The following is a 13,951-nucleotide window of genomic DNA, read 5'->3' on the forward strand; positions in this document are numbered from 1 at the left end:
GTTCCAAGGGCAACAGATTCCACCTCAGTAAGAGGCTATAGGTATCTTTTTTAAAAAATTAACTTTTAACTGACAAATTAAAAAATCATATCCTTTATTGTGAACAATGTATTCTGAAATATGTATATTTAAAAATTTTTTTTTCTGCTTTCGTGAAAAATGTCATTAAATTTAAGAATTTTGGAGGGAATGCACTGAATCTATATAGTGCTTTGGGCAGCACGAACATTTTAATAATATTAATTCTTCCAATCCGTGAACATAGGATACCTTTCCATTTATTTGTGTCTTCTTCAATTTCCTTCATCAGTTTTTATAGTTCTCAGTGTACAGATCTTTCACCTCCTTAAATTTATTCATAAATATTTAATTTTTTTGAATGCTATAGTAAATGGGAATGTATCTTTGATTACTTTTTCCGAGTTCACTGTTAGTGTATAGAAATGCTATGGATTTTTATGCACTGATTTTGTATCCTGCAGCTTTATTTATTCATTCTAACAGTTTTTTGGTGGAATCTTTATGCTATATATTAATAAAACATTATATCATTGGCAAACAGGGAAATTTTCACTTTTCTTTCAGATTTGGATGCCTTTTATTTACTTATCTTGCCTAATTGCTCTGGCTATAACGTCTTGTACTTTGTTGAATAGCAGTGGTAATTGTGGGCATCCTTGTCCTGATTTTTTTTTTTTTTTTTTTTCTTTTTTGAGACTGAGTCTCACTCTGTCGCCCAGGCTGGAGTGCAGTGGCACAATCTTGGCTCACTGCAATCTCCACCTCCCAGGTTCAAGGGATTCTCCTGCCTCAGCCTCCTGAGTAGCTGGGACTACCGGCACCCACCACCATGCCTGGCTAATTTTTTGTATTTTTAGTAGAGACAGGGTTTCACTGTGTTAGCCAGGATGGTCTCGATCTTCTGACCTCGTGATCCGCCTGCCTTGGCCTCCCAGAGTGTTGGGATTACAAGCATGAGCCACTGCGCCCGGCCTTGTTCCTGATCTTAGAAGAATGCTTTCAACTTTTCACCACTGAGTATGTTAGCTGTGGGTTTGTCATACATGGCCTTTATTGTGTTGAGATAGATTCCTTTTATACTTAATTTAAGAGTTTTTATCATAAAAAAGCTCAAATTTGTCAAATGCTTTTCCCGCATTACTTGGTTTCTGTCTTTATTCTGTTAACATAGTATATCTTATTTATTGAGTTGTGTATCCTGAACCCTCCCTGCATCCATAGGATAAATCCCACTTCATCAGGGTGGATGACCCTTCTAATGTGCTGTTGAATTTGAATTTGGTGGCTCTAGATATCTTCTAAACAAAATCAGCTTGTTAAGGAAATCAGCTCTAAAGGTAAACAATCCCTGTCCACTCCCAACCCCAACCCCCTGCTGTCAGAGAAAACTCAGAAATAAAACATGCACCATCATTTCCATAGGCATCAGTTTCTTACCTGGCAGATAGAAGCTAGAGAAAGGGTCTGAATCTGCCCCAACAATTATATTAGAAATTTGGTCAATTACTCCTTCTTGAGCAAGATACTGTCGTCCATGATGAGTATATGCCAGTGATGTCACCATTTCTATACACGTGGCTCTAAAATGTCAGAAGGACAAAAACAAGGAGATTTTGCACAGGATTTGCATAGTTTATAAATTGCTCTCATATAGGTTATCTTATTTAATTCTTCCCATCACATTTGAAAGGTCAATAATCTTGGCTCCTCTTTTCACATGAAGCCCTAAGGCCTGGAAAGTTGCAGTGACTTATCTGTAATCACATTGTTATTACAGGCAGAGTTTAGATTTAAATCTTGACTTTCTGATTTGAAGTCCATTATTGTTTCCACTATAACCTAGCTGCTTCCTAAAATATTTTCTAAATTTGCGTTTTATTTTGAAATATCATATACAAAAGTAATGAGAATACAATAAGCCCCCATATACACATAACCTGATTTTATGGTTATGAAGATTTTGCTTTACTTATTTCATCTCTTTTCCCTACTTTTTGCTGAACTATTTTAAAGCAAATCCTAGTCACCCTGCCATTTACCCCTGCATACTTTAGTATGCATCTCTACAAAACACGTTTCCTCACACAATTATAATGCCACTGCCACATATTAAGAAATTAACAATAATTCTTTGGTATCATCTCATATCCAACCTGATCAAAGAAAATAACTAAAAAATTTATTTAGTTGGTAGTTGATCCTAAAGTGTTCTGACTGATCATTTACAGGTTTTTTTTCTATGTCACAAAATTTGATACAATGCTAAAAAATAATTAACAAAATTGTCTCATTAGGTTGAGACACTCAAATGCACTGAAGCAATGTAACTAGTGACTGATTTACTCATATGGGTTTAATAAATTCAGCCATGTTTAAAGAACACAGGACAATCAGAAAATCATTTAAGATAAGAAAAATCAAAACCTATATACACAAAGATAACTATAATGCTATCATAACAGCAAAATACTTGAAGCAAATCAACTGTACAACAGTGAGGAGGTATTAGTAAACTGTGGAATATCAACAAAGGAACACTTGGCAGATATTAAAGGGGATTTAGGGAATAGGGGGTGGAAGAGACTGGAATTAACATTTCTTTGAGAACCTGTGTCAGCCATTGTACTATGGTCAATTAGCTTAATTCTTAACAATATCTTTTTATTTTTTTTGAGATGGAGTTTTGCTCTTGTTGCCCAGGCTGGAGTGCAATGGCACGATCTTGGCTCCCTGCAATCTTTACCTCCTGGGTTTAAGCAATTCTCTTCTCTCAGCCTTCCCAGTAGCTGGGATTACGGGCACCCGCCACCATGCCCGGCTAATTTTTGCATTTTTAGTAGGGACAGGGTTTCACTATGTTGGCCAGGCTGGTCTTGAACTCCTGACCTCATGATTCGCCCGCCTCGGCCTCCCAAATTGCTGGGATTATAGGCGTGAGCCATTGCACCCGGCCTAGTGCATGTTTCTTCTATCATGCCACAGTGTTGCTATTTAACAATGCCAAAATAAATGCATATGATGAAATATTAGTAATTCAAAATGGCAGTTACCATGTGATTGCAACTTTTTAAGAGCACACAGGCCTAGGGACAGGGAACAGAGTCACTTGAAAGTAGCTGAATTGTCATGTGGGACTTTGCCAAGTTCCAGTATGTTGTCACGATGTACCTTGAGCAATTTTCTAAAGGTCCCTCCTTCAGGACACACATCAGTCATGAGATTGCAACCTGGGCAAAGTCTCTAATAGAGAAAATCACAGATGTCCCACGGTTGTTCCCCAGCCCTTCAAAAGAGGACATTTCACTTTAAGAACTCAGTCAACACACCTGACCAACACATCCTCACCAGTCAGCTCTCTCAGGAGCTGGGTTACCAATCCACTTGTGGTACAGTAGTTTAAAGATTCTGGCGACACAGAAGAAATCTCTACAATTAGCTGAAATAAAAAAAAAAAAAAGAAAAAAAGAAAAAGGTCAAAACAGCCCTATGCCTGATAGATCTCATTTTAAGTTAAACGTAGGACTAGGTACTTTTTATAAATGAGTTTTTAAAAATCCATTATTTGTCTCTTTAAGTAGAAAAACTTCAGTGAACATGTAAGAAATTACTTTGGCACAGATTATTATTTTTGAGACAGAGTCTCACTCTGTCACCTAGGCTGGAGTGCAGTGGTGTGATCTCAGCTCACTGCAACCTCCGCCTCTTGGGTTTAAGCGATTCTCGTGCCTCAGCCTCCCGAGTAGCTGGGATTACAGGCACGCACCACCACACCTGGCTAATTTTTTTGTATTTTCAGTAGCGATGGGGTTTTGCCATGTTGGCCAGGCTTGTCTTGAACTCCCCGCCTCAAGTGATCTGCCTGCCCTGGCCTCCTGAATTGTTGAGATTACAGGCATGAACCACCATGCCCAGCCACCTTGGCACAGAAATGTTCCATTATATCTGGGTGTATCAGCACTTTCCCGCCCAAGCAATCATCAATCAGGGTAGAAAAGCCTGAATCAACCACAACAAACGGATTATTAAACCATTCACTCATTCAGGCATCCTGTCAGTCCATCAGTCAGTCATTCACCTACTCATTCAGCAAGTTATGTTCTGAGGTCTTACTGACAGATATAGGAAGACACTGAAGGGTTTTAAGCAGAGAAATGACACAATCAGACTTGGACTTTTAAAAAACCATTCTGACTGCATGTGAAGATAGACTAGGGATGATAAAGATGGATGAGTGGAGACCAGTTTGGATGCAAATATAGTAGTCCAGGTGAGTGACACCAGTAAGTTAGTCTAGGGTGGTAGAAGCTGTAATAATGAAGAGAAATGCAGGGGTTTAAATAAAATCAACACAATATGATGACTGAATGGATATGTGGCAGGGAAAACAGGCCTCAGAATGAGCCAAGATCTAATACCCAACTAAGCAGACTGTGAGACAGGGCCAGTTTGTTGCTCTTGTTTTTTATTAGGGGGATAGGGTGGATAAGGAAGATCAGGAATTTGATTTCAGCATGAGTTTGAGTGGCCTAGAATACACCCAAGGGGCCAAGAGTGAGTACGCGGTTGAGCATGAAGGTTTGAGCTCAGAAGAAAGGTCTCAGTTGGAAGTTTACATCTGAGAGGCATCATCACAGATGGGAAGTGAAATCATAAGATGAGTAAAACTGCCTAGGAATGAGCAGAGTACAGTGAAAGCAGGGCTTGGAACTCTGTTTTCATGAACTCCAACAATTAAAGATTCAATGGAGGATAAAGAGCCAGGAGGCTGAGAAGAAACTGAGAGGCAAAAGGAAGAGCAGCATAGTACGGTATCATGACATGCAAAGTAAGAAAGTGTTCTGAAGAGGGAATTAGACTATAGAGGATTCTATTTCAAATATGCACCCTATTAAGTGTGTGGTCTTGGATCAATTGCTCCATCAATATGAGGTTAATGATAACAACATACTAAGTTTACTGTAAGAATTGAAGATAATATATGTGAGTATTTTAGCATAGTGCTTAGTACAAAGCTGGTACAAATAAGGGCCATTTCTTCTTATTACTACTACAAATTTTTTCAAGTCTGGTTTCAATATCTTCTCTATCATAGTAATTATACTGCACTGTAAATATATATATATGTAGAAAGGGTCTTGCTCTGTTGCCCAGGCTGGAGTGCAGTAGTGCAACCACAGCTCACTGCTGCTTCAACTTTCTGGGCTCAGTTGATCCTCCCACTTCAACCTCCTGAGTAGCTGGGACGCCATGCACATACCACCATGCACAGCTAATTTTTAAAATCTTTGTAGAGATGGGGTCTCGCTATGTTGCCCAGGCTGGTCTGAGACTCCTGGCCTCAAGGGGTCCTCCTGCCCTTGCCTCCCATAGAGCTGGGCTGTAAGTATTTTTTATGACTGTCTCACATACTAGGCTGGGAATGCATCCTTATATTCCCAGCACCTACTGTAGGGCCAAACATAGATTATATACTTAATGAGCCATCTTGCTCTTCAGCATAAGCCAAACTGCATTCTGCTTTGTAAGCATGAGAAAGTGTGCTTTTTATCTTACCTCATACACCCTGTATCGAACAATGTCATTTGTTTTCATTACACTTTTCAAATCATCCAGCAGATTGCTTTCAAATAAAGCCTCCAGTCCAGCTTGGGTTAGTGATATTCTTGACAGGGATTTGATGGCCTTATAAAGAAAGAAAATATCTCTTACATCCCCAAAATACAGATTATTATCTACGTCATAAGAGTGATGTGAAAATAGTGCACGGAATGCACCTTGCCCAATGAGCATTCACTATGTTTTAGCTATTATTTATAATTGGAAAAGACGCAAGGTATCCCCCATAGAATTATGATGGATACTGTAGATATGTATATCCTAGAAAGTGAAAGGGGTTTACTAGTATTTACTTGACAACCATTTATTTTACACAATCCATATGAAGTTGTAAATTCCATTACACAAATCATCCATTCTAAACCTTCACCTCTCAATTCAGAAGGCCTTTCTTTATCTTTTGGGACGCCGATGTCTCTGCACATTTAAGTCAACGATTCTAGTAGACTCACCGCTTTTGCTACAGATAGATTCTCTCCACCAATGCAATAAACAATTTGTCTTAGTAATTCAGCATTATTTAGAATCTCAGTAACAGCATCAGAATTTTCAATAATTCTTCCAATCTGAAAGAAAAACAATCAGAAACACTCTTCTAAAGTAGGGCAACATATGGTAAACACATGATGGTCCAATTTCCTTAGTGCACAGTTATTTTAGGAGTTAGTGATCACAGCTATATATCAAGTCATTAAAAAATCAAAATGACCTAAATTCATTCAGTCAAACACACATATGGTATAGTCACATCTTTGAAAGCAAAGAAAAAAGAAAGTGGGTAAAGAAATAAGATAACTCAGTGAGTGAAAACAATACAAACCCAGCTCTATGTTTAGCTACACTGACCTTGCACAAATTTTAGCCCCATTTCTTATCCGTAAAATGGGAACACAATATTTAATTCCAGGATAGTTATGAAGATTAAACGACACTGAATAGGCAAAGTACCTGCTACAGTGTCTGGCATATAAATGGCCAGTGAATAAACTGATATCTTCCTCCCTTCCCCCCACTTTTTTTTTTTTTTTCTTTTGAGACGGAGTCTCGCCCTTTCACCCAGGCTGGAGTGCAGTGGCGTGATCTCGGCTCACTACAACCTCTGCCTCCTGGGTTCAAACTATTCTCCCACCTCAGCCTCCCGAGTAGCTGGGATTACAGGCACTTGCCATCATGCCTGGCTAATTTCTGTATTTGTATAGAGACAGGGCTTCACCATGTTGGCCAGGCTGGTCTTGAACTCCTGACCTCAGGTGATCCGCCCGCCTTGGCTTCCCAAAGTGCTGGGATTACGGGCATGAGCCACCGTGCCTGGCACCCTTTTTTGCTGAATAAACACAGAAAAGGAAAAACAGTAGTTCAGTATCTACTGAGTAACTGTTTAGCTCCTAACATTTCAATAAGATAATCCTTAGCAGCAGCTCTTCACTCAAATAGCAGGATGCTTTGGTTACCAGGATGATAAGAGTTACTGTCTTAATTGTTGGTTTAGTAACCTTTACAACAGCATTTGGTTCATCCAATGTAACAGAATCTAAAATGGCAGAGACTATTTGAACACATAGGAATCTTTTTCTTTACACTAGGAGCTCCTTGAAGGAAAGTAATCGGTTTTGTTTATCTTGGTAACTCTAACAGCATATAGCACAATGCCTGGCATGTAAAAGGAACTCAGTCAGTATCCGATTAATGAATGATTTAGATGGTACTTACTGGAACTTCTTTCTTTAGCTTGTATTTCCCAGGTTACAGTTAGCTATGCACATTGGAATAGACCACACATTTCCCAGGGGGAAAGAGGGAGCAGAGGAGAGGGGAGAAGGAAGAGGGAAGGAGAGAGATACTGTGCTTTCTTCATCTTTCTGTCCCAGTACAGAACCTGGCCCAGAGCAGGTGGTCAATGTTGGTTCCTAGTAAAATTTCATACCTGTGAAAGAGTGAGGATTTTTACAGAATCATCAGGGTGAATTAGTCCCCTCTGCAGGTCAACCCTGAGGTTCCGGGCCACGTGAACTGGTTCCATAGCTTGGAGCAATCTCTCCAGAATGGATACACACAAATTAGTCTTTTCCCTGAAGGAGACATCATAAATCTTATTAGTTCATATCCTGCCCAGGTAGGAAGTAACAACCTAATAATAGTTGAAGCTTGCGTCAGCATCTCCTCCACACAGACTTCTTTTTGAAACAATAGCTTTCACTCACCTATTAAACATTTGCTAAGTACCTATTACGCGCATTGCCTGTGCTGGGGCTACAGAGAAGAATAAGATATATAGTCTTTTTTTTTTTTTTTTTGAGGTGGAGTCTTGCTCTGTCGCCCAGGCTGAAGTGCAATGGCCCGATCTCGGCTCACTGCAACCTCCACCTCCCAGGTTCAAGCAATTCTCCTGCCTCAGCCTCCCCAGTAGCTGGGATTATAGGGGTCCGTCACCATGCTGGGATAATTTTTGTATTTTTAGAGACGAGGTTTCACTATGTTGGCCAGGCTGGTCTCGAACTCCTGACCTCAGGTGATCCACCTGCCTCGGCCTCCCAAAATGCTGGGATTACAGGCTTGAGCCACCACACCTGGCTTTCTTTTTTTTTTTTTTTTTTTGAGACAGAGTCTCGCTCTGTTGCCCAGGCTGGAGTACAGTGGCACGATCTCTGCTCACTGCAACCTCCCCCTCCTGGGTTCAAACAATTCTCCTGCCTCAGCCTCCCGAGTAGCTGGGACTACAGGTGCATGCCACCACACCCGGCTAACTTTTTGTATTTTTAGCAGAGACGGGGGTTTCACTGTGTTAGCCATGATGGTCTCGATCTCCTGACCTTGTGATTCTCCCACCTTAGCCTCCCAAAGTGCTGGGATTACAGGTGTGAGACACCATGCCTGGCCCAATATATTCTCTAGTCTTAAGGAGCTCAATCCAATGAAAGATATAGAAAAAAAAAAGGCAACTGTAATCCAGATAAATAAACGCTATAGGCTAAGACTAGAAACTATAGGAGCTTAAAAAAGAACAGAGGGTACAGGGAAGGCTTCCCAGAAGGGTAACATCTAAACTAAATTTTAAGAAAAAGTAGGAGTTACCCAGAAGAAAAGTGTTCTAGATAGAGGGAGTAGCAGCACATGAAAAGGCAGAGAGGAATAAGACATAGTGTTATACTTTCAAGGAACAAGTAGTTTGGTATGATTGGGGTCAGAATGGGAGGTGGTGAGAAGGTAAAAGGGTGAGGTGAAGGACAAGAACTGAAACTGAAAAGATGCACAGAAGCCAGATTCTAACAGGCATTTTATGTCATGCTTGGAATTTAGACTTTTTCCAGAAAATCAATGGCAGGCCATAAGTGGTCTTAAACAAAGAAGTAAAATGATGAGATCTGACTTATAGAAATCACTCTGCACCAGTGTTAGGGGAAGAATTTTCAATTACAAGGCCGTAAATGGTGAGAGGTGATGAAGGAGTAAACCAGGGGAGCAGCAGTGAGGATAGAGAAGAGGGAAGAACTATGTAAGAGAAACTGATGACTACCAGTGGTAGATACAGAAGATGTTTTCAGAACAATTTTCTTGTCTCTTAATAGACACTACAAATAAACGGGCTAATATATTGTTAGTAGTAGTATACAATTCAACTGGTACAACCTTTTGGGTAGGTAACTATGTGATACAAATGAAAAGCCTTAAAAATGAACATGCTCTTTTAATTCAGGAATTCCACTTTGTATAATTGAACCTAAGGTAGTATTAAGAATGTTTTTAAACCCAAGATAATTGAAAACATGCTATTTTCACAAAACTTGTACACAAATGTTCACAGCAATGGAAACAATCCAAATGTCCACCAAGTGATGAAAGGATAAACATGTGTTATGTGCATATAATGAATATTATTCAGCCATAAAAAGCAATGAAGTAATGATACATTTCACAACATTAATAAACCTTTAAAATATTATGCTAAGTGAAATAAGCCAGACAAAAAAGGCTTCTTTTTCAGAATGATTCTATTTATATGAAATGTCCAGAATAGACAAATCCATATAGAAAGTAGATTCCGCTAGGCTCGGTGACTCACGCCTATAATCCCAGCACTTTGGGAGGCCGCAGCAGGTGGGTCACCTGAGGTCAGGAGTTCAAGACCAGACTGGCCAACATGGTGAAACCCCATCTCAACTAAAAATACAAAAAAAAATAGGTGGGTGTGGTAGTGGGCGCCTGTAATCCCATCTACTTCAGGAGGCTGAGGCAGGAGAATCGCTTGAACCCAGGAGGCGGCAGTTGCAGCGAGTCGAGATAGCACCATCGCACTCCAGCCTAGGTGACAAGAACGAAACTCTGTCTCCAAAAAAAAAAAAAAAAAAAAGAAAGTAGATTCCTGGTTGCCAGAGGCTGCAGGAAAGGGGAAGAGGAGGAATGAAGATACTTATAGGTATGGTTTTCTTTTCCTTTTAAAAAAAATGTGATTACAGGTAAAATTTACCATTTTAACCATTCTTAAATGCACAGTTCTGTGGGAGTAAGAACATTCACTTTGTTTTCCAGCTATCACCATTGTCCATCTCCAGAACGTTTTCATCTTCCCAACCAGAAGCTCTGCATCCATTGAACACTCCCTATTCTCCCCTCCCCAAGCTCCTGGCAACCACCATTCCACTTTCTGTCTCTCTAGATTTGACTACTCTAGGTATGTAAGTAAAAGCATACAACATTTGTCCTTTTGTGTCTGGTTTATTTCATTTAGTACAATGTCTTCAAAGTTCATCTGTCAGAATTTCCTTTCTAAGGCAAGATGTACAATATCCCATCATATGTATATACCCCATTTTGTTTATCCATTCATCCCTTCACAGACACTTTGGGTGCACACGTGGGTTGCATTGCTTCTGTGCCTTTTAAAATTTTAGCCAATCTAATAGTGTGCAGTAGAATCTCACTGTAATTTTAATTTGTATTTCCCTGATTAATGTTGAATATCTTTCTACGTGCATATTTATCATCTGTATTTTTTTTTGGGATGGAGTCTCACTCTGTCGCCAAGGCTGGAGTGCAATGGCGTGATCTCAGCTCACTGCAACCTCCACCTCCTGGGTTCAAGTGATTCTCCTGCCTCAGCCTCCCAAGTAGCTGGGATTACAGGTGTCTGCCACCAAGCCCAGCTAATTTTTGTATTTTTAGTAGAGATGGGGGTTTCACCAGGTTGGCCAGGTTGGCCTCGAACTCCTGACCTCAGGTGATCCACCTGCCTTGGCCTCCCAAAGTGCTGGGATTACGGGTGTGAGCCACTGTGCCTGGCCCCATCTGTACTTCTTGTTCAAATCTTTTGCCCATGATTTAATTGGGTTATTTCTTTTCTTGCTATTTAGTTTTCAAAGCTCCTTACATATTCTGAATAGAAGTCTTTTATCAGATACATTCTTCACAAAGATTTTTCTCCATTTGTGACTTTTCTTTTCATTCTCTTAACTGTATGTAACCTTCGAAGAACCGATTTTTTTTTTTTTTGAGACTGAGTCTCGCTCTGTTGCCCAGGCTGGAGTGCAGTGGTGCGATCTCAGCTCACTGCAACCTCTGCCTCCTGGGTTCAAGCGATTCTCCTGCCTCAGCCTCCAGAGTAGCTGGGACTACAGGTGCCTGCCATTATGCCTGGCTAATTTTTGGTATTTTTAGTAGAGACGGGGTTTCACTGTGTTAGCCAGGATGGTCTCTATCTCCTGACCTCGTCATCTGCCCACCTTGGCCTCCCAAAGTGTGGGGATTACAGGCGTTAGCCACCACGCCTGGCCAATTTTTGTATTTTCAGTAGAGACAGGGTTTCACCATGTTGGTCAGGCTGGTCTGAAACTCCTGACCTCGTGATCCGCCCACCTCAGCCTCCCAAAGTGCTGGGATTACAGGCGTGAGCCACCACCCAGCCTGAAGAACCGAATGTTTAATTTTGATTAATTCTACTTTGTATCACTTTGTTCTTTTTTTTAAGACAGGCTCTCTCTGTCACCCAGGCTGGTGTAGTGGAGCAAGCACAGGTCACGGTAGCCTCCACCTCAGCCTCCTGAATAGCTGGGACCACAGGCATGAGCCACCACACCCAGCTCGATTTGTTCTTGTATAGATCGTGCTTTTGGTGTCATATTAAAGAAGTCTGTTTAACTAAAAGTCAAACATTTTTTTTTCCTGTTTTCTTCTAGAAGTTTTGTAGTTTTAGGTTTTACATTTAGGTCTATGATCTACTCTCATACACTGCTGGTAGAAATGTAAAATACTATAACCACTTTGGAAAACAGTTTGCCAGTTGCTTAAAAAGTTAAATATACACCTACCATACCATCTAGCCATTTCATTCCTAGCTATTTACTCAAAGAGAAAAGAAAGAATATTTTTATGTAAAGACTTGTACATGAATGTTCATGGCACTGTTATTTGTAATATCTCCAAACAGAAAACAATTCAAACCTCAAATGTTCACCAACAGAGGAATGGATAAAAAACTGCAGCACATTCATACAATGGACTACCACTCAACAATAAAAAGGAATGAACTATTTATTCATGCCACATAGATAAATCTCAAAATAAATATGCTATGTGAAGGAAACCAAACAAAAGAATACATAATGTATGACTCCATTTGTATGATCCCTTCCCCCCATGTCTGGCCAAAATAAAGGGCAAGTTCATCTACAGTGAGAGAAAGCAGATCAGTGGTTGACTGGTTGAAACAGGGAGAGAGATTAGCAAGCGGTGTGAGGGAGCCTCTGGGAGTGAAAGATACATTCGCTATCTTAATTGTGGCGATGGTTTCATGGGTATATACATATGTCAAAACTTGCCAACTTGTACGTTTTATTAAGTGCAGTTCATTGTATATAAATTACACCTTTGAAAGCTGTTTAAAAAAAAAGTGGTATGTTAAACTGCACAGTGCACAAATTTCAGGTCCTATGTGACCCTTCTTTGCCAACGAGCCAAAGAGTTAATGCTTAAAATTAGTCTTGTTTGATTTTCATTTTCTAAAGCAGTAATCTTGGGACTTAAACTCTCTAAAAAAAAACTGTCAAGATTCTAACTTACATCTACAAGATCAGATTGTGAACCAATACACAACAACCTATGTGGTTTGGCCAGCATAACAGCAATGTATCTGAAGACTGCCAGATACTATCCAGAGAATTATTCCCACAAATTGCAATTGGTATCTACTATGTATCCAGTTCTGAATTAGTCTGTCTTTAAATTTCCATTAAAATTGTTCCCTAAAGCACTGCTCCTTCATTCAGCAAACTATCTTCCCCATGGACCTGAATCCTCAAATTCTCCCTCACTTCAGTTCCTACTGCATCTCTGCTGTCAACTTGCGGTATGACTTTTGGAAGTCTCTTCATCTCTAATAGGAGAGGTTGGACAAGGTGGCCACTCTAAACTCTGTGAGTCTCATATTTAATTGGGTGTATACTGCATTATGTGCTGGGCCCTAAGAGGGATGCAGACATGAACAAAATGCGGTCCCTGCCTTCAAAGAATTTACAAACTAGAAATAGACATACAGAGAACTATAACACAGGTAATAGTGTCAATTATCATTAACAGAAATTACAATAATGTCCTTTAGCAGATCTGAGGAGCAGTCATTTGCAACTGGAATAATTAAGAAAAATATTTTGGAGGAGATGGCTCTTTAGTGGGCCTAAAAGGATGGACAGAATATGGACAGACAGCAAAGTATTTCAGTTAGAAGGGCTGGTATGAGTAAAGTTAGGAAAGTGCAAGTCAGGCTTAAGGAAAAACAAGGGTGCCACATGGTAGCTGGAGCAGATGAAAAGAAGTGGAGTGGAGGAAAAAGGTGAGGCTGGAAAAGTAGGATGGAAATATACTGTAAAGGGCCCAAATGGCATTCTAAAAACTCACTACAGGCAATGGGAAACCATGGAAAAGATTAGCACCAACTGACTCGAGATGTATGCTCACTGGGGTTACAGGGTGGGAAGGAATTTGCTAGAAAAGGAATTTCAGAGGTAATGAGAAGTCGGACTAACACTACAGACCTAGCAAGAGGGAAAAAATGAGGGCTTGAATTAAAGAGGAGACAAGAGATAATTCATAGGCAGACCCAAATAATGTTAACTGATAGACATCATGAATGGAGAACACTTACAGAAAAGGAAGGAATCTTAGAAGGTCAGAGCCAAGAAAGCGCTCTGAAATCATCCAGTGTTGATTCAGTGGTTCGTAATCTTTTCAAGTAGTAATGTCACTTGAAAGTCTTTGGATCACAAACATTTCAAAACTCTTTTAAATGATCAAATAATCAAATACAAACTGGTTTTTCCCCCCT

General features: G+C 40.0%; 1 protein-coding gene across 2 annotated transcripts in view; it reads right to left on the bottom strand.

The window, feature by feature from the left end:
• The window catches only part of PSMD5 (proteasome 26S subunit, non-ATPase 5), a 28,989-nt gene that overhangs the window by 11,860 nt on the left and 3,178 nt on the right, over positions 1 to 13,951 (bottom strand). For both annotated transcript variants that reach the window (XM_032164999.2, XM_032164998.2), the window contains exons 2-6: positions 7,562 to 7,706; positions 6,090 to 6,203; positions 5,575 to 5,703; positions 3,348 to 3,457; positions 1,459 to 1,601 (exon numbers count right to left, since the gene is read on the bottom strand). In XM_032164999.2, the coding sequence (XP_032020890.1) occupies positions 1,459 to 1,601; positions 3,348 to 3,457; positions 5,575 to 5,703; positions 6,090 to 6,203; positions 7,562 to 7,706 (641 nt within the window). The remainder of the gene's footprint in view (positions 1 to 1,458; positions 1,602 to 3,347; positions 3,458 to 5,574; positions 5,704 to 6,089; positions 6,204 to 7,561; positions 7,707 to 13,951) is intronic.

The sequence above is a fragment of the Hylobates moloch genome, unplaced genomic scaffold (genome assembly GCF_009828535.3).
Source record: "Hylobates moloch isolate HMO894 unplaced genomic scaffold, HMol_V3 SCAFFOLD_10, whole genome shotgun sequence".
In the NCBI taxonomy this organism is placed as follows: Eukaryota; Metazoa; Chordata; class Mammalia; order Primates; family Hylobatidae; genus Hylobates; species Hylobates moloch.